General features: G+C 44.4%; 1 protein-coding gene and 1 non-coding gene across 2 annotated transcripts in view; one reads left to right on the forward strand and one right to left on the reverse strand.

Moving 5' to 3' along the window:
- Positions 1-21,392, forward strand: part of RANBP9 (RAN binding protein 9) — a 94,117-nt gene that overhangs the window by 12,522 nt on the left and 60,203 nt on the right. The window contains exon 2 of the mRNA XM_004593108.3: positions 8,575-8,686. Coding sequence (XP_004593165.2) covers positions 8,575-8,686 — 112 coding nt within the window. The remainder of the gene's footprint in view (positions 1-8,574; positions 8,687-21,392) is intronic.
- LOC118758317 (U2 spliceosomal RNA) lies at positions 1,567-1,761 on the reverse strand. The gene has a single exon (XR_009246655.1). It is a non-coding gene; the product is annotated as a U2 spliceosomal RNA (small nuclear RNA).

Here is a 21,392-nt window from a genome sequence, read left to right on the forward strand (position 1 = left end):
ATGGCTGCAGCTGGGCCAGTCCGAAGCCAGGAGCTTCTTCTGCCTGCCTTATGTGGTGTAGGGGCCCATGACTTGAGCCCCTAGGCCTTTAGCAGGGAGCTAAATTGGAGGTGTAACAGCCAGAACATGAACTGGCCCCTAAACTTAAATGTTAATTTAAAAATGAGACACATCCTTTTAACATTTTTAGAATTTTTCTGCAATGTGTTGGTAAAGCATAACCGTGGATCCCTGAAGATTTATGATTACACAGCATTTTGCAGTTATTTTAGCATAATAGAAAAATAGGTGGAATTGTAATTAATGTATGCATCAAATGCATGATTCTACCAATTAGGGGTAGTTATATGATCTTTGTGGAGTTCATTTCCTGAAAAGAAGTTCAGCTTCATGAATACTGAGTAAGAAACATTGTACAAAAGCACCTGACATGTACCAGAAAAATCAAAATTTAAAATAAAAATAAAATGCCAATGGAAAAGAAAACACCTCCCAAAAGCACATGACAATGGATATTTTTCTACTCTGAAATATTTTAGATTTTTTTTTTTAACTTTTCTCATAGAGGACCAAGAATATTGGTAGGAGATGATAAATGCGACATAGTCCCTGGACTCTTATGCAGCTAAATCCTTCATTTGCATTCAGTGCATACTGAATCAGGCTTGATGTTAAATCCCAGCACAGATCCTGGCTTGGAGTTCCCGTTCACTACTCACTGTCACCACAGTTTGTCTTTAGTTTCCTCAGCTGTGAAATTGTGGGGCTAAGGGATTTTTGAATTCCGTTGTAAGGATTAAGAGCCCTGGCTGGCCTGAGACTCCTGCTAGATTAAGAGTAGCTTCTTGCCTTCCCATGGGTGAAAATGTAGCCTGGAGACCCAGAAGGAAGTGAAAAGAAAAGCAGGATTTGACTGAAGGGCACAGGGACAGTACACTCAAGACAGGAGCGTAGACAGGGAAGATCTTCCGTCCAATGATTCACTCCCCAAGTGACCGCAATGGCTGGAGCTGCACCAATCTGAAGCCAGGAGCCAAAAACTTCCAGGTCTCCCATGTGGGTGCAGGATCCCGAGGCCCTGGGCTGTCCTCCACTGCTTTCCCAGGCCACAAGCAGGGAGCTGGACGGGAAGTGGGGCCACCAGGACTAGAACCGGCACTCATATGGGATCCCGGCACGTGCAAGACGAGGACTTCAACCCCTAGGCCACGGCGCTGGGCCTGGGGTCATCCTTTTATAGGTTAGGGCTGGTGCTCAGGACAGGGCTTGATGGAGCATGCAGAGGAAACAGGGTTTGGGGTGGAACTACAGTGCACATAGTGGTCTCCAGGAAGCAAGGTGCCGTGATGTCTGGTTCAGGATGGACAGTGAGAACCTCATGAAGAGTGGGTGTGACCAGTCTGCATCCATGTGGAATCCACAGGCAAGGTATTTGGCTGGGCTAAGGGAATTCCTCACCATCCTCCCCCTTGCTGACTCCTGCCTCAGCCACATCAAAATGCTAACAATAGTGCCTACCTCTTGGTGTTTTAAATGTTAGATGAGTTAATAGTACACATAGAAATGAGTGTGTTAACTATATTTGTTATTAAATGTATTGTCAGGTTAATTTATCTCTAAAAGATTTGGTTGCTCCTCCAAGAACAGGTAAACAAATAATCCAGTTGATTTAGGACTTCAGATACTGTTAGTCAAGGTTTTTTTTGGATTTATCTGTAACTGATTCTACACTTGATCTTAGCCAAAAGGCCGAGAAGCGATTATCTGTAACTAATTTTTAAAAATTTCGGTCTACATTAGTCTGCAGGACCTTTTCCCAGGCAGCTTAATTATTTGTTTATTAAAATAACTTGTGCAGATTCATGCTCTCATTTTTTTCTGTTGTTTGGTTCAGTGTATGATTATTCCCTAACTATCTGTTGGAGCGGTTTTGGAGCATTTATCTTGCTGCTTCCATTTTTGCCTTCCCATCCAAGGTTACTGTGGTCCCCAGCTGACACCGAGTTTTCATGATGGTTGGAAGGAGTGGCAGAGTCCCCCAGGTTTCAACATGTGCTGGTGCGCGTTGCCAGTATTCAAGCTGTGTAATGATAGTGAGTGACCTAGTAATTAGGAAAGGTGATTGGAAAGGAGAGAGAATTCAAATTGTGTGACGGTCTATCTTAAGACAGAAGCAGATACGTAGTTTGAAACGGCTGTGGTGAATTTGAGAAAGAGAATGTCATTGCCTGTAAAGGTCATTTCATGGTGCGATTGCAGTGAAGCCGTCTAATCTCAGAATTGTGATCCAGTGTTGTTTCTCACCTGATTGTTTGGGGATGACTTAGACACTGAGTACTTTTGGACACCCTACTCCAACTTCTGCCTTTGTGCATCTGTAGTTTGGGACTTTTTCTCTTCTTATTCACATGGTGACTTTTAAGGTAACCTCTTGGGCAAGGGTTGAAAGAGCTATTTTTTTTTTTTTAATTATTTTATTTTTATAATCTTTTTTTTTTTTTTTTTTTAAAGATTTATTTTATTTTCATTACAAAGTCAGATATACTGAGAGGAGGAGAGACAGAGAGGAAGTGGAGCTGCCGGGATTAGAACCAGCGGCCATATGGGATCAAGGCGAGGACCTTAGCCACTAGGCCACGCTGCCGAGCCCTATAATCTTTACATAGTTGATTAGGGCACAAATGGTCAAGGCTACAGGAAAGTGAGTAAGACCATTATTTCTACATTCTCCTTTTTCCTTCCTGTATTTGGGGTCAAAGAGGAGATAAAGGAGAAGCCCCACCCAGCCTTCCAACCATCCAGGGTCCGTGATGTGGGGCATGCTCCGAGGGTCCTGCTCAAGTGGTTTTGGTAATTCAGTAGTTCTGAATTGCTACCAATCTTGCCAAGCATGATGAAATGTATTCAGAATCCACTGGCTGACATAGTCCAACTTAGAGTCTCCCTTTGTCCATATTTTCACTGCCAGCACATGACTGGGGTAGTTGATTGCTTTGTTCTGTCCTCCGTCCTCTGTTGTGGTACCACGTATCCTCTGCAGGCTCCAATGGACTGCCATATCCTCCATGTACACCTGGTTATGCTGTCCACTGCTCCGTCTGAGCCTCTGAGGAGGCTCAGCTTTGACACTTGCACTCCGTGGTCAGACCATGGGACCTGCACTTCTCTTCATGGTTGGGGTTCTGTGTCTGGCAGTTCGACTGGGGAGATCTCCAAAGAAACTTTGTCTGAGGTGATCCCAGACCAGATTCTTGCGAGTGCATGCCAGTACAGGGCCCGGCATAGTCTGTCGCCACAATCAGCTTATGCACATGCTGGTGGTTGCAATTGCTGGGACAGTTCTGTTTCCAGTCTTGTGTACAAACCAGTGGGTGTTGCAGTCCAGCCTGATTCTGCCCACCACACATTAAGCCCTCACACAAACCAGTGGGAGCTGCAGCCTAGTTGGAGCAACGCACAGTAACCCCCACCAGGCCCGCCCCCTGCCCTGGTTCCCATCCTTGCCAGTATGTGTAGCAGACTGGTCCAGTTTGTCCCACATCCCATTCAACTCTCATACATGTCAATGGGCAATGAAGTCTAGTTCAACCAACCAGCCCCACTATCCAGCACACACACATACTTGGTAGGTGCTGTTCTCCAGCCAGGTCAGCCCCAGTTCTGGTTTTTGTGTTCTCCAGTGGGAGTGGTAACCCAAGAGGGAGGTGCCCACTATTTCCCTCCTGGGCCCATCCCCACATCATGGACTCTCCAGGTGGTTCTGCAGTTTAACTTGATAGAATTAGCCCCCAGTGCCAGCCTCTGCCAGCTGATGCTGCAGCAAAGCCCCACCAACCCTCACCCACTCTGACTTATGCTTGCACCAGTAGGGACAGTCAACCAAGCCTGGCTTTTCCCTGACCTAGCTCACACGAGGCCCACAAGTTTGGTCTGCCCCCATCCCAGCTACGCTCTCCAGTGGGAGTGGCTGTTCAGTAGGGGGACATCTGCAGCCTCCCTACCAGGTCCACCTCCTTCCCCCTGGTTCTCATGTGTTCTGGTTGGGTGCTGCAGCCCAGTCAGGCATGGCCTGCCTTGCCTCGGCATTTGCCAGTGGGTGTTGTAGCCTGACCCAGTCCGACCTAGCCCACCCACCCCCAAATCCAGCTCAGCTGGTAGGTGTTACAGCCTAGCCCAACCCAGCCCACCTGGCACCCAGTCCCAGCAGTAATGTGTACTGGTGTGTGTTGTGACTGAACCTGGCCTGACCCACACTCTATTCTGGTGCTCAGATTCGCCAGCAGGTGATGTGAACTGGTTCAGCCTGGTCTGTCCCCATCTATGCCAAATGTATCCCGGTGGGTACCTTTCCCTGGCCTGGTCTGGGTTGCTCCCTATCATGATTCTTGCACTCACCTGCAGGGACTGTGTCCTGTCAGATTAGTTGCCCAGGCTCCTCCATCAGAACCTCTCCCAATGCCAGATCTCGTCAATACAGGTGGGTCCATGGTCCAGCCCTACTTAGTTCACCTCCTGTCCTAGCAGGAACAGTGACCTTTGCTGACTGGCCTCAACCCATTCTGGTTCTTACTGTTGGATATTTCAGCTCAGCCAAGGCTGGTCCACATCCAGACACAGCTCACACATGGCTCAATAGGGGCAGAGACGTAGCCTAGTCCATCCCACGTCTACCCTGGTCCTCCAGGGCACCATTTGGTGCTGGAGCGTAGCCCAGCTTGGTGCGCCCAGCCCCAGTCCACACTTGTGTTGAGGGATACTGCCGTCATATCCAGACCAGAATATAGCCCCCACTCTGGCCCCCGCACTCACCAGTGGGAACGCCAACCCAGCCTGGTTGTTCCCTCAGCTCCCCAACTGGGCCTGTTCCCAGCCGTAGATCACACGTGTGACAGTGGTTGCTCTGACCCAACTTGGCATAGTCCCTCACCTGTCTTGGCCTTTGCCTTAGATGCTCTAGCTTGGCCTGAACTGCCCTATCTCCCGTTCCGATTTTTGGTGGAGGTGGGGAGTGTTGGAACCTGGACATGCTCTGTCTATTCCCATCCCTGACTCATGCAGACCAGTAGGTGTAAGAGCCTAGCTCAGCATGAGCTGTGCTCCATCCTGATTTCTGTTCTTGCTGGTGAGCTAAGGTTTGCTCAACCCTGCGTGATCTGCATGACCAGCCCACACATTTGCCAACAGTTGGAGCTACTTTGCCCAACTTGCCCAACCCCTGGGCCGTTTGATCCTTAGTGAGAGTTATGAACCACTAGGAGAGTTTCCCACGTTCCCCTACTTGACCCACTCCGAGATCCAGATCTCATTGATGCCATTGGGTGCTAGGCTAGTGTCTTCCCTTCCATCATGGCCTTGTATAAGCTGGTGAATGCTGTGGCCTGTCCTTCCCCACACCCTGTTTTAGGATGCACATGCAGGTGCTGCAACCTGGACATGCCTATATCATTGTCGGTTCTTATGCCTGTGCATGATGGCAGGTTCCATGGTCACACTTAACTCAGCCTGTTACCACCCCAACTCTTGAGCTAACCAGTGGGAATTATATTTCCACAGGGTTGGGTCCATACATCTCCCACAGAATCTACCCTGGACCTGTTTCTCTTGTGTGCTGGTTAGTGTCATCTCCCTGCCTAAAGTGACCTGTCCCTAATCTGACATTCTGTCAGGTGCTAGGATCTAGCCCTGTAGATGGGCCCCGAGCCTAGCTTTCACATGGACAGGCGTGTGGTGGTCAGTATTGTTCAGTGGTAACAAGTACTACACAGAACTCACATGTATGCTGGTATATCAGTCTGACCCATACAGGTCTTCTGGCCTCTCCCCTCCAAGCCACCAGGTCTCAGTTCCCTCGCTTACCTTCATGTAAAGTTACCCTGTCATTGGGAGACCTTCGGGATTGATTCCTCACCAACATGCACAGTGGCCTCATTCATAGACGTATCTAGGCAGCAATTCCACACTCCCAAGACCCCAGAGCTCGCTGCTAGGTGGCCAGCGGGCAAAGCCAAGTGCCAGTTGTCACGCTGGCTGCCCAAAATCCCAGGACTCGCTCACTGCATGGCGGCTGTGGCCAGGGCCCCAAGCATTAAGTCCAGCCTAGCTTGGGCACTCCCAGTAGCTGCCATCAAGAAATAACTAGTTTAAAAATGTTTACAAGCCAAAGTCCAAAGATTTCCTAAAGTAGTAGCAATGCGTGGAGCTATTTCTCTCTTTTAATTAGTTATTTGATTTGAAAGAATTAGAGAGGGAGAGAAAGAAAGATCTTCCATCCATGGCTTGACTCCCCAAATAACCACAATGGCCAGGACTGGGCAGGTTTGAAGCCAGGAGCCAGGAGCCAGGATCTTCTTCCAGGTCTCCCGTGTGAGTGCCAGGATCCAAGGCATTGGGCCTATCCTCCACTGCTTTCACAGGTTTATTAGCAGGGAGCTGGATCATAAGTGGAGCAGCCAAGACTTGAACCAGAGTCCATATGAGGTGCTGCAGGTGGAGATACTTGCCTGCTATATTGCAGTGCTGGCCTCTGTTTCTTAAAATAATAGGATTGGCATTGTGGCACAGCTGATTAAGTTGCCCACCTTCAGCTTGGGATCATATAAAATTCAGTTTAAATTCTGTCTACTCTGTCTCTGATCCAGCTCTTTTCTAAAGTATCGGTGTCTTCCGTCCCACAGAAGAATTCACCCGATACTCCAGGCTCTGTTTCTTGAGGCACTTTATTTTTCCAACCAGTCCGTTTCCCAGCCGGTCGACTCAACTCGACTCGACTCAACTCGACTTCTACTACCTCCCGTTTTTCTTCCATGTCTCTCTGCTTCATTCCCCAGCCCCCTAGTCTTCTTCTGTCTGTCCGTCCGTCTGTCCCAGTCGTACCCTGTCCTCCATCTCAGTCCGTCTCTGTCTTCTTCTTCCTGTCCTGTCCCCTCTTCTTCCTGGAACCCCCACCGCTATATACAATCCTAGTCCAATCAGCTTAAAGGTCACCGATGCACGTGGCAGGCACGCCAATCATAGCTCTGATCACACGTAGCACATGCGCCAAGCGTGCAGCTACGGGCCAATCAGAAGGCACTTCCTGAAACTGTGTACCGCCAAACTCTGGTGGGGAGAGGTCTCAGTGCCATCTTAGGGCACACGTGCAGCGCTCCCAACATAAAGTGCTTGGGAAAACACCAACAGCTAGTGACACAAGTTCTTGTGCCCTTGAAACCTGGGTGTAATGGAGACTCAGATGGAGTTCTGAACTCCTGGTTTGGCCCGACCCATCCCTGGCCATTGCAGTCATTTGGGGGAATGCACCGGCAGAAGCAAGGTGCCTCTGTTTCTCCTTCAGTCTGTAATTCTGCCTTTCAAATAAATATTTGGGACTGTACCATCCATTTGTAAGACCAGGGTAGAATTCCTGGCTTTTGGCTTCAGCGTGGGCATTTGTGAAGATCACTCTGTTTTTCTGCCTCTCTTTGTCACTCTGCCTTGCGGACAAACAAACAAGCAAACTCCCACTTTAAGGAAGCTGTGTTTTTTAAATTCAATCTTCTGGTTGAAAAAGGGGGTGATTTTGCAAAAGTACATAGAAGTTTTAAAAGTTATGCAGATTTAGCTCTGCTAAAAGTATCTTCTCATGTTCTCCAAATCCTGCCTCCCCTCCTTTTTTTACTTTAAAAAAAAAAAAAAAAACCATCCTGTGACTGGTGTGTGTCATAGCCAACTAAGCTGCTTCTTGTGGCGCTTAGCATCCCATGGGGTGCAAGTTTTGAGTCCTGGTGGCTCCATTTTCCATCCAGCTCCCTGCTAATGGCCTGAGAAGGCAGTGGAGGATGGTGCAATTCCTTGGGCCTCTGTACCCACATGGGAACCCCAAAACTCCTGGATCCCTGTGTTGGACTGGTTCAATTACAGCTGTTGCAGCCATTTGGGGAGTGAGCCAATAGTTGGAAGGTCTTTCTCTTTCTGTCTCTCCTCCTCTCCTCTGTAACTTTCCCTATCAAATAAAAATAAATAAATATGTATATATTTTAAATATATGTCCATCCTAAAACATTTAGTTTGCAGAAATTGCTGCTAGGTTCAGTGTATTCAGATTGTGAAACTTTTTTTTGTTTGTTTTGTTTTTTTAATTTGAAAGGCAGAGGGGCAAAGAGATCAAGCAAAGTGGTCCTTCTGTTGGGTCACTCCCCACTGAAGCTAAGAACTGGAACTCAATTCAGATCTTCCCCTTGGGAGGCAAGGGCTCAGGTAGATGAGCCATCATCTACTGGGTTGGAAATGTGGTTTCTAGAGTCTAGCAAGCTGCTCTGAGATGGGTCAAGTGTCCCAAGTGGTGTACTAGCTCCTGTGCCAAATGCCAGCCCCAAATTCTAAAATCTTAATAAGACCAGTAATGTGAAGGATTCTTTCTCTGAGGCTCTTTTGCATTTGAGTTGTAGTGATGAAAGTTTTCACTGAGTCTTTTATTTGAACTTAAATCTACATATGACTGCAGAAGCTTGTTTATTCATAAATGGTTTATGTAGATTTTTACTGGACTGTTTTATTTGACTTTTTTTTTTTTTTTTTTTACCGTTTTGTGTTCAGGTCATGGCAAAACCCCGAAAGATGCAGCATCAGTTCGTGCCACACATCCAATACCAGCAGCCTGTGGGATTTATTATTTTGAAGTAAAAATTGTCAGTAAGGGAAGAGATGGGTAAGTGTAAATTTTTCATGAGAAATTTCATGGGAAATTTGCTGTTCTTGAATAATTATTTTTGTTTTGGTTCATTATGTCTGTGATGTAATTGAAAAATTGCCATCTTGGAAAGTGTGGTAATTGGAAAAGTGTAGTATAAATATTCCAGTGAGGCAAACTGGATCTGGTTCTGCTTAAATACGAGTTGAAGCCAAAGTGTGAATTGATGCTATTAACTGAGTTTTTCTGGTTGGTTTAACACTAAAATGGATGATTGAAATTAAATAGTAGACAGTGACTTGTTTTCCATAGATTTTTCTTTTTTATATAAAGTTTTATTTTTAATATTGTTCACATAGTTGAGAGGGATATACGCTAATGTGGGTCTCCAGTTAGGGTGGGAAGGGTTGAGGTGTGGAGAAAGGTGGATTCATGTTTTTATTTTTACTCCTGTGTTTGCAGTGGAGGAAGGGGACGGGGACACTCCTTGCTGTCAAGCTACTTCAGCACCCAGGGATTGGAATGATCCTTTGATGATGCCTTAGAGACAGTGTGGGAGTGTTCAGAGGGTGTTACTTGAGTGGTTTTGATAGTTCTGAGATGTTGTTGACTTCTTTGCACCAGGGTTGAGAAAATCTTTCCAAGATCTGTTGGCTGAGCACATCCACGTTAGTGCATCCCCAGACCTAGGAACGTGTTGCAGAGCTTGGCCAGGAGAGTTGTCCAACCTGTTCTGCTGTCCATCTTCTGAGGAGGCAGTCAGCATCCTCTACTGGCCTAGATGAGCTGGCTGTCATAAGCCCTGTGTGCATCTGGGCATGCTGTCCACTGCATCCATGTATGTTTCTTACGCTTTCCTTTTTGTGAGTTCTGAGAAGTTTAATCTTCCGAAAGCTGGTTAACTGAAGTTTGTAGGTTTAGAGTTTCAGATTTCAATGGGGAGTACATGCGTGTGATCTCAGCTGTAAGAGATTCCCAGAGCTTATCGTATGGTTTAGTAGTTTCTGCATGAAAACTCCCTGATAGATACTAAATAGCTTTTATATGATTGCTTTTAATTTGAATATCAGACTCATTATGGGATTATTAGCGTATTGGTTGAACCTTACACCAGAAGTTCCTTAGAATTTTTCAAAATTGCACTTTGGGCAAGATGGGTATTTTGCAAAAGTTTCATGGGGACTTTGGGTATATTTCAATAATAAAGAGCTAATTATGTGGAATCAATAGATCCAACCTGTAGTATTTCCTAACAGATTCGCTTGCTATCACAGATCCCCAAAAGCAGCCGTAGGAACAATTTATGGAGTCAAAGCTACAGGACTGCCTGGGCAAGTTAACTTGTAGTTGAAATCAGTCATTTAATCTTTGTTAGTGCTCTTCGTATGTTTAATAAGGTTATTTTATTTGCAAAATCGGAGTTACAGAGACAGAGATCTTCCATCCACTGTTTCACTCCCCAAATGGCCACATGGCCAGATCTGAGCTCATCCAAATCCAGGATCCAGGAGCTTCTTTCAGGTCTCCCACATGGGTGCAGGATCCCAAGGACTTGAGCCATCTTCCACTGCTTTCCCATGCCTTAAGCAGGGAGCTGTATTGTGAAATGGAGTGGTTGGGACATGAACTGGTGCCCATATGGATGTCAGCATTGGCAGGCAGAGATTGTTACAGCACTGCACCTGTTCCAGCCAGTACTTTTTATTCTTCGTATTGTATCGGCTGCATAATGTTGGTGGTGCTCCTGAAGATCTTTAGGATTATCTTCATCTCTTGCTCTCCTTAGTCTATCTTTATTCAGGCTCGACTGTATTTTCATGGCTACAAATAATGGGACAGCTCTCAAATTTAATGTTTCATAATTATTTCCTTGGGCTCTATGCCAATATGTCTAATCATATGTTTTCACTAAGATAAATATTTTAAAGTCAAAAATATTTCTTTTGGGCCCAGCGGCATGGCCTAGCTGCTAAAGTCCTCGCCTTGAACGCCCCGGGATCCCATATGGGCGCTGGTTCTAATCCTGGCAGCTCCACTTCCCATCCAGCTCCCTGCTTGTGGCCTGGGAAAGCAGTTGAGGACGGCCCAATCCCTTGGGACCCTGCACCCGCGTGGGAGACCTGGAAGAGGTTCCTGGCTCCTGGCTTCAGACTGGTGCAGCACCAGTCATTGTGGTCCCTTGGGGAGTGAATCATCGGATGGAAGATCTTCCTCTCTGTCTCTCCTCCTCTCTGTATATCTGACTTTGTAATAAAATAAATAAATATTTAAAAAAAAAATACTTCTTTCAAAACTTGTTGGTTAGTGGATTCACTATTGCTAAAAACTTCAGTCAGCTTTTTCTTTCCATCTCTGTTAGTCTCCTCCTTATTCAGATCTTAATTTGTCTCCTTATTACTGAGATAATTGGTTCATTGGCCTCCCAGTTCCTTGTTTTGTAATGTTTTAATCATTTCTTCTTCTTTTATAAGAAAGCATTTGCTTATTCAAGAGTCAGAGTAAGAGATAAACAGCCCCGGTCTCTAGTTCACAGCCCTGCCTGCAGGTCCATGCTTTCAATGCCCGTAAGTGTTTGGGCTAGGTCAGACATGGGCACTGAGAACTCAGTCCAGGCCTTCTACATGAGTGCTAGGAACCCAGCTGTTTGAGCCGTCATTGATATGATGCCTCCCGGCATATGCATTAGCAGGAAGTTGAAATTTGAAATGGAGCCAGGACATGAACCCAGACATTCAGATGTGAAATGTTGGTCCTCCACTAAGTGTCTTAATAATTAGACCCAATACCCATAAATGTACTCTTTCTAATACAGAAGTGAATTGTCTGTTTTCCCATCTTGAGATCACTTGGAACACCTGCTGCTTTGAGGTAAAACTTTGAAACATTTAAAAGAAAATGTGTTTGAGAAGCAGAGACAGACACACACACAGACAGCAGTAGAGCTCCCATCATTTGATTCACCTTCCCACGTACCCTCCCCCCCACACACACCCAGTGTCAGGGCCTGGACCGGGTCATGCTGGAAGCTAGGACTTCAGCCCATGTCTCCTTTATGGGTGACAAAAGCCCAGTGACTCAAACCGTTCCTGCTGCTGCTCAGGAAGTTGGTGAGCACAGCTGGGTCAAACATCTGAAACTTACAGGGTCCTTCATGTTGTAACTGCAATTTTTGTCTTTTTTTTTTTCCCCTGTAGCCAGGATTCCTCATCTTTGAATTTTAAAATTAGGTATGTTTTACAGTTAGTAAAATTTGTCCTTTTTAGCATGTAGCTCTGAAATTTCATAAATACACACATGTAGTTATGTAAGTAACAGCAGTCAATAAATAACTAGAACTTTCCACCCGCTACCTGTCTCAATTCCTCCATGTCCTTTAGTGTACAACCCTTCCTTCATCTCCACGATGAAGGTTTCTGTTGCCTGGCCTTGATGCTTGACAGCACTTTGTATTGTCTAGTTGGTTTTTAGAGAGTTTAGCTATTTTAGGGAATATCTGTTGATTTCTTGGCATGACTTCCAGTTACTTTTCCCCGGTAAATGATGTTGAAGAATCTTACTTCTTACTCTTACTTCACTGACAAAGTGATGTTTTTCATTTTGTAATTGTCCCTCTGGCTCATGTTCTACTTCTCCATGTGTGCCATTTCCTGCCTTACATTTTCCTCCACTTCCTCTTTTCCTGTTTGTCTAGTTAACTAATCACTCTTTAGGTCCTATTTTAAGAGTGTTTCTTTTGGTACTTTCTCTTCCCCAAAATAGCATTGTGTTTTTTTATGCATCTTTTACATTTTGGGCAGAACAGTTAAAATATTCACAGGACTTTAATTGCTGTCTGTATTTAAGGGCAGGAATTTTCACATTTTTGTAACTATAGTATGTAATTTGTAGGTAGGATTCAAGTGTCTGAATAAATGAGCAGATGAGTAGTAAACCAAATCTGTATATGCCTGAAGGAAAGTATTTCTGCTGTCAGATTTCCTTTGTCTCACATGAACTTGTTGAATAAAGTTATGGGTTCAACCTAATGCTTTTGGGATTGAAGAAAAATTGATTTATGAAAAAGGAAAACAGCTCTTATTCCTAATTTTGGCCATATGATGTCCTGTGGAAAAGTGTTGAAGTGTATTAAATGATATAAAAATTGTGCTCACAAATTGCAGTGTCTTTGCAAAGGGTGGAACAGAAAGAACAGCTTTTGCTTGCAATGATGCCTGCTTGTGCTTGTCTGTAGTTGATTATACTTAATTTACAATGGAATTTACTTTTAATCATTATATTTTTTCAGGATTAGGTCCGCTAAATAAATATTTGTGTCTGAGATCTGTTTTCTTTCTCAGCCTGCCCCCTCATTTTCTAAAAGGATTGTCTATTTAAAAGCCATAGTGAAAGAGAGGGAGAGACAAATCTTCAGCTACCGATTCATTCTCCAAATGCCTGCAGTAGGCAGGTTTGGGCCAAAGCCAGGAGTCCATCTGAGTCTCCCAGGATGGCAGCGACCTTCATCTGTTGTTTCCAGGTACACTAGCAGGGAACTGGACTGAAAGAGGAGAGGGCCTGGATTTCCTCAGGCACTCCAGTAGGGATGTAGGCATCCCAAGCAGCAGCTTAACACTGGGCATAACCCCTGCTTTCCTGAGGGTTCAGCTTTGTTTCCTTTTTTTTTTTTTTTTTAAAGATTTGTTTTATTTTTATTGGAGAGGCAGCTTTACAGAGAGAAGGAGAGACAAATGGAAAATCTTCCATCTACTGGTTCACTCCCCAAATGGCTGCAACTGCCAGACTGAGCTGATCAGGAGCCAGGATTTTCTTCAGGTCTCCTATGTGGATACAGGGTTCCAAGGCTTTGGGCCATCCTCAGCTGCTTTCCCAGGCCATAAGCAGATAGCTGGATAGGAAGGAGCAGCTGAGTAATAAATCGGTACCCATATGGGCTGCTGGCGCTTGGAGGTTGAGGATTAGCCAATAAAGTCATTGCTGCAGGCCCCAGAAATTTTTCTTATAAAATGTCATGAATTTGGGCTCGGCAGCGTGGCCTAGTGGCTAGGGTCCTCGCCTTGATCCCATATGGCTGCTGGTTCTAATCCTGGCAGCTCCACTTCCTCTATCTCTCCTCCTCTCAGTACATCTGACTTTGTAATAAAAATAAAATAAATCTTAAAAAAAAATGTCAGTGAAGTGAAAGAAAGCAGAGTGTATTATGTGTTTGAAAAGACTTAACCTATCCTGCAATATGCACTGTTTCTGTGTGCGTTTTGGAAAAAGGCCTAGGAGTGTGATTGTTACTTAAAAAATGTAAGTGCAAAATAAAGCTTGGAAGCAGGCATTTGGCCTAGCAGTTGAGCTAATGATTGAAACACCTGTATGTTCCCATCCCAGCTCCAATTCCCAAGTCAAGCTTCATGCTAATGCGTGCACACCCTGGGAGGCAGCGAGAGATGCTCACGTGCCTGGGGCTTGAATTGTGCTCTGTTTTTTTTTTTTAAAGATTTATTTATTTTATTACAAAGTCAGATATACACAGAGGAGAGGCAGAGAGGAAGATCTTCCGTTCAATGATTCACTCCCTAAGTGAGCCGCAACAAGCCAGTGCTGCGCCGATCCGAAGCCGGAAACCAGGAACTTGTTCTGGGTCTCCCACACAGGTGCAGGATCCCAAGGCTTTGGGGCCATCCTCGACTGCTTTGCCAGGCCACAGGCAGGGAGCTGGATGGGAAGTGGAGCTGCCAGGATTAGAACCGGCGCCCATATGGGATCCCGGGGCGTTCAAGGCGAGGACTTTAGCAGCTAGGCCACGCCGCTGGGCCCTTGAATTGTATTCTTGACTCCTGGCTTTAGCCTAGCCCAGCCCTGCCCTGGCTTTGGAATATCTAATGATTCAGAATCGAGGAATAGAACAGATGATGAATGAATGGGAGCCCTCTCACTCTGACTCACTGCCTCTTAAAATAATGTTACAAAAATTGTGTTTTTTAAACGTCAGTTTAAAGGAAGTTTGCTTTTTGGAGTGAAAAAAATTACTTCATTTTCTGCCTTTGATTTTCATTTAGGCATGCTTTTGTATATATAAAATAAGCTTAATTTATTAGGACAAAATAGCCTGTCAAATTCTATGAATTTTGAATGTGTTTCGCGGTGAAAAAGTAGATCACTTTATCTGCCTGAGTTTTCTTAGATGTGTTAGGAGTATACCCTTACTCTGTGTTCTTGTCAGTGACCAGTGTGACTGCTGAGATGAATTTCTGAAAAAAAAAAAAAAAAAAAAAAAAAAAAACTGTAGCTTCTCAGTGTACTTAAGGGATTTCACTCATGCTTTGGATTATGCTTAGTAATAGAGGATGTGGAGGTATAGTTAATTCTGTGAGCGGTGATAAATTTTTTGACAAATTTTGAATTATAATTTGACTGTAGTGATTTTAGCTTTTCAAATAAAAACAGGCATGCCACTCTGACAGCGATTCAAGAAAAACTGGCACATAATCTAGTCTGTTCTATTCCTTGATTCTGATAATAAAGAGCATGCTTTTGAATATTCCTTCTGTGTTGGTTGACTTTCTAGATTATTTCTTGGTGGAAGTGGGAATGAAATGAAGGCCTTACTCCCATCTAACCTTAAAAAGGCTTAAAAACTAGTAGACCCTGTCTAGTTTGCATCAAGTAAACAGCAAATGGAAGCACAGCAGGGAAATATGAATGAAGAGTGATACGTTTGTTAGTTTATCAGAGTTGAGCACCTATGATGTATTGCATTACTAGCTGCTGAGTGAGTATAAAAATAAATGATTCATTATCTGATAGTTCTAATAGAGGAACCAACATTTGGAAGAAACTCAATAAATGCGTTGAGTGAACTCAATATAGTGTTTGTCTTCAAGGATTATGATGTTTAGTATTTGGAAGATGTAATGCGGCATGGTGGGAGCAGGTTTTTCTTTGAAAAAAAAAAATCATAGACTAAGTGCTTTAAGAATGAGACTGTATGGAAGAACTATGGAGAGTGATTCTGGCTCAGGGAAACCGAATTATAAAGGAGGTAATATTTGATAGGCTCCATAAAATGCCAAAGAATTTGAGAGGCTCTGTTAGTGGAGGACATTCTAGACCAGTAAATGTCTGGGAAGAGGTAGAACTGTGTGGCCTTCAGCAGAGGTGTATGTTTCAGTATTACTGGAAATTTAAGGGATTATGATGTGAAGTTTACAGCACTGAAAATGGAATTAGATATTAGCAAGCCTTGATGACAGTCTGAGGTGGAATATTATAGACAGTAGGGAACCTTCACTCTTCAGAGGAGGGCAGTGACATGATAGTTGGGAGCAGATGCAGTCTGCAATCCTGTGCAGGATGGCTCAAGAAGGTAATGCCTAGAGGTGGGAGTTTAGAGATTGTAAAATAAAAAGGGTAAGCTTGCCGGAGTCCAGCTCCAGCCTGGGTTTCGGAACTCGGGAAGGGTGCGTGGATGAGGCGCAGAAAGAAAGAGACGGACCACTAGGATTCCATGATGATAGTGGACACGGCAATAAAGCCATCCACTTTATTTATACAGAATCAGTTAAACTCTGGCTCAGACTTTCCACGTCATGGTCAAGTGGGTGTTTCTAAGGACAACCATGCCATCTGCTTTATCCAAAAACAACAGAAATTCCTGCTACAACCCTTATCCTACAACCTAATCTTGTATCACAAAGAAAAGAAGAACCTAAAGATTAAGGAAAGGATGAAACCCTAAACACAGGTCCCTTGATTAGCATAAGGTCAATGGGGTCAGCCAAAACAGTAGGAATAATAGAAGGCCCTTTTGTAAGACATTATCATTGACATTAACCTCCAAGCTCACATTGTGTAAAAAGTCAGTCTCACAATAGCAAAAAAGCCTGGACAGATTAGAATTCTTCCGCCGAGCCGGCATAGTAGGCACGGCGAATATCCAAGCGAAAAGCACCGACACACGGAGACCATGGTGGTGGTAGAAGTGCTGGGAGCCGTCTGCTCCTAAGCCTCCACCATTGCCATAGTGTACGGGGAGTTTGGCCCGTAGTCTGAGATAGCATGCTTTAGTTCTTTAATAAGCTTATAAGGCAACGGTTCCCATTCAGGTTCATCCCATTCGTAAATCACAGGAAAACAGAAAAAATCGCCTTCCTTATGAGCTTGCTGCATTGCTCCTTTAAAACCAATCTTTGCTATATCTAGTCTATCTGGAAACGGATTGGAATGCTTAGCCGAATACTTTGAAGGCTTGTGATTAACAGCAGGAGACCTTTTATCATGTAATTCAGCCATTTGCCCCTTTTCACAATCTCTAACTCCTGGTCTAAATATTTCTGGTTTAAAAAAATCTTCCTCATCTGTTAAACCTTCCTGGTCAGTTTTACAATATTTTACATTATCTTCAGGACAGACACTTTCTATTGAGCCATAACCAAGGCCTAAACCTCCCTTCTCAGGATCAATAAGGGGAGTATGTTCTCTCCGCTGAGATGAAGGTGTGGGATAAGGCTCGAGTCCCACATCTAATGCCTGCCTTAAAACATTCCAAATGGCATATGCAGAGGATGGCATGCCCACTCTTCCATTACTCCGATACCACCTTTTCCTATCATTCCCTACCTGATCCCATGTGTGTAAGTCTAAAGTGCCCTGCTCAATAAACCACGGGCTAACTTTTTGCACAAATTGTAAAAATTCTAATAGTTGCTTTCTGCTAACTTTAATGCTCTTCCTATGTAAGGTATGTTTAATAATATCATCATATAAACTTCTTTCACTAGAATCACTCTGGCCCATTTTTACAGCACAGAGGGTACATGACTTCTCAATATAAGTTCTGACTATTCACCCCTCCTAACCTGACCTTCTGTCAGCGGGCCTGCAGCGCCCTGGGTGAAGTCCTGTCCACGCCGCAAAGAGAAAGAAAAGACCTACCTTCGTCGAGCCACTCACGTTGGGCGCCACTTGCCGGAGTCCAGCTCCAGCCTGGGTTTCGGAACTCGGGAAGGGTGCGTGGATGAGGCGCAGAAAGAAAGAGACGGACCACTAGGATTCCATGATGATAGTGGACACAGCAATAAAGCCGTCTCTTTCTTTCTGCGCCTCATCCACGCACCCTTCCCGAGTTCCGAAACCCAGGCTGGAGCTGGACTCCGGCAAAAGCTTAATTTGTTGAATGCCTATTATGTTCCTGACATGGTGTCATACTTGGCAAGGTAGGGATGGACATAGGGCTGCTAGAGACAGGACTGAGTAAAGGGTAATGAACAGGTAAATCAGTAATTAAATGAGATACAGAGTAACAGATGTGAACAAACTATGGAAATGTGTAAGAAGTGGCCAGCTGGTTTGGAAGATGCCAATGGTGATCAGGGAAGGCTTCATAGAAAGCTTCTATACAAGAGGATAGTTTAAGCAGGAGTCTCTGTTTCTCTGCCTTTCAGTCACCCTTTGCCCCTGTAGACTGTTTTTTTTGGTATCCTTCCTAAGATCATGTATTATTTTAAAAAATGAAAATTATCTTAGAAGTTGACCAGTTACTTTTGCTGAGAACTAGGTGGATAAATTAAATCTTCCTTAACTGATTTTGTGGGTTTTTAATGAAACTTTTTTTTTTTTTTTTTTTAAGATTTATTTTATTTTTATTACAAAGTCAGATATACTGAGAAGAGGAGAGACAGAGAGGAAGTGGAGCTGCCGGGATTAGAACCAGTGGCCATATGGGATCAAGGCGAGGACCTTAGCCACTAGGCCACGTCGCCAAGCCCTGAAACTTTTTTTAAAAAAGTATTTATGCATTTATTTGAAAGAATTACAAAGAGAGGGCCCGGCGCGATAGCATAGTGGTTAAAGTCCTCACCTTGGACGTACCGGGATCCCATGTGGGCATCGGTTCTAATCCCGGCAGCTCCGCTTCCCATCCAGCTCCCTGCTTGTAGCCTGGGAAAGCAGGACAGCCCAAAGCTTTGGGACCCTGCACACACGTGGGAGACCTGAAGGAAGTTCCTGGCTCCTGGCTGCCATTTGGCGCAGTACCAGCCGTTGCGGCTCACTTTGGAAGTGAATCATCGGACGGAAGATCTTTCTCTGTCTCTCCTCCTCTCTGTATATCTGACTTTCCAATAAAAATAAATAAAATCTTTAAAAAAAAAAATTACAAATGGTGGGGGGAACGAGAGATCTTCTGTCTACTCATTCACTCCCCAAATGGCTGCAGTTTTCTGGGTCGGGACAGGTAGAAGCCAGCAGCTCAATCTGGATCTCCCATATGTGTGGCAGGGGTGCAGGCACTTGGACCAGTTTACACTGCCTTCCTAGGCATAGTGGCAGGGACCTGGATCAAAAGTAGAACATCTGGGACTTGACCCAGCACCCATCAGGGATGCCACTGCTGCATAAGGTGGCCTGACCCATTGAGTTACAACACTGGCTCTGGGAGGTGCCTTTCTAAAATTTATTTTTGTTTCTGTGGGACAGACGAAGCACCCATTTGCTGCTTCACTTCCCAAATGCCCTCAAGGCCTGGAGATTGATCAGATCACAGCTGAAGGTGGCAGTTCTGTATGGATCTCATAGGTGGGTGCTTGACCCCTAACTACTTAAGGCATCACTTGCTCTCTCCCAGGGCACATTTTAGCAGGCAGGTGGACTTGCTGCTTTGGTAGGTGACGCAGACGTTCCCTAGGGTGTTTTAGTTGCTAGACCAGTGGCTCCCTGCCGAGTTTTACCTTTTATCTTTCAGATCTAGCTGTATTCTTTCTTCTTTCAAATGTTTCATTTATTGCTATCTAATAAAAAGGCAGAGCAACACAGAAAGAGATCTTCCATCTACTGGTCATTCTCAAATGGGGGCTGGATTAATCCCAAGCTGGGGGTAGGGAGTCCGATTTGGGTGTTGCATACAGTGGAAGGGGCCCAAGTACCTGAGCTGTCATCTGCTTACCCCCAGAATGCGTAGCAGAAAGCCAGGATTTGGATAGTTGCTCCAATAAAGGATAAAGGCATCCCAAAGTGCTTAACTGTGATTACTTCACTGCCCACACCTTTCAGGTGCTAGGTTGAAGTAATGGAGTGATGTAGTTGGATTTGCCGTGTAGGTAGGTTACTCTGAGGGTTATTTGGAAAACAAGCCTGAGACTGACATCATGAACAGCAGTTAGGTTGTTGTGATTATAAACTGAATATTTAATCTGTGTAATGAGGTTAGTGAGGACAGTACATTTGTTAAGTAATCATAGATCACTTAATCACAACATATTTTGAGAAAATTGTCTGTTGGGTGACCCTTACAGTGTGTATTGAAAATACAATGAAGGTATCTGCAGTGTCACCGGGCAGCATCCTCTCATGGGATGTGGAATTACATACAGTCTGTTGATGAAAACATGATATGGTACATTATGTATTTGCGGTGTCTAAATCTGTTAAATTTGATGAAGAAATGGGAGAGGCAGGTTGGCTGTTGAGAGAGGGAGGATGGGAATGGAAAAGGGAGGGAGCAGGAGGGCAATTCCTAGATTTCTGGTTTAGGTGATTCACTAGATGGTTATTCAACTATCCCAAGTGGAAGATACTGGAGGGCGGTGGTTCTGAAGTTGAAGATAATGGGGAAAATGTTTGAGTTCCTGTGAGATACCCATATGATTCATAATAAACCTTTGCTGAAAAAGGATTTAGGAGTGAGCAGGACTGAAGGTGGTTTTTGAGTCCTCACAGTGTTACTGAAGCAGTGTGAATTGTTAGCATCGTTGCAGTCCCAGTGTGTAGTTAAGGAAGAAAAGAGCCGAGGATGGACACTAGTGGTGCCACAGTAAAAGTTGTGGGAAGAGAGAGCCAGCTGATGCTATTGAGAAGGAACAGTCAGGCAGCTGGAAAGCAGGTTTGGAGAGCATGTTGTGCCAAAGCCAGGGAAGTCAGTGCAGAGGGAGCTATGGGTTTGCATTTAGGACTTGGTTGGTGGTTGTGTTAGCTGTTTCCTGAAAGTCGGTTTGGAAACACAGTCATCTTGGCAGTCTGTCCAGGAGTTAGGTTAGTGACAGAGATAATGGGCTGTCAACTAAATAGCTTTTTTGCAGTTGTTTCACAATCCATTTAGATTTGAATACTCCCATTTGGAGATTGGAGAAAGAGAAATGTGAGGAACAAAACTATCCATAATTTCATTTTTATTTTGAGAGCGGGAGAACATGTGAGTGAGTGAGCATGCTGTAGTTGTGCCTACTGATTCACTCTTTGAATACCTGCAACAGCTGAGGCAGGGTCAAGTCTAAGCCAAGAACAAGGAACTTGATCCAAGTCTTCCTCGTAGGTTCTGACATTCACCTATTTTAGCCATCATTTCCATTTTCCAGAGTTCTCCATCCCAGAAAGTTGGAATTAGGAGCTGTAGCCACAGATTGAATCTAACCACTTGGGTGTCAGACTTGGTTGTCTTAACTGTAAGGCCAAATGGCCACCCCATATTTGTAATCACATTCATTGTTTGTAGATTGAACAAAGAGTGATGTGTGCCATTTGGTTATGTCCTTACTTACATTTTGAGACCAAAGAGAGTGGGAGCTATGTTTCTGTGGAGAAAAAAATGAAACAATTAATAAGGCAACTAGGGAATCTGGGGAAAATTATTAAGAGATATATAACTATTGCATGTCTCAGATTATGCTTGAGTTGGTTATTTTTAGCAAAGTTAAAGTCTCAAGTTATCCTTACTTTCTTATTACGTTAGTTATTTTATACC

Source organism: Ochotona princeps, chromosome 1, assembly GCF_030435755.1.
Source record: "Ochotona princeps isolate mOchPri1 chromosome 1, mOchPri1.hap1, whole genome shotgun sequence".
Lineage (NCBI taxonomy): Eukaryota > Metazoa > Chordata > Mammalia > Lagomorpha > Ochotonidae > Ochotona > Ochotona princeps.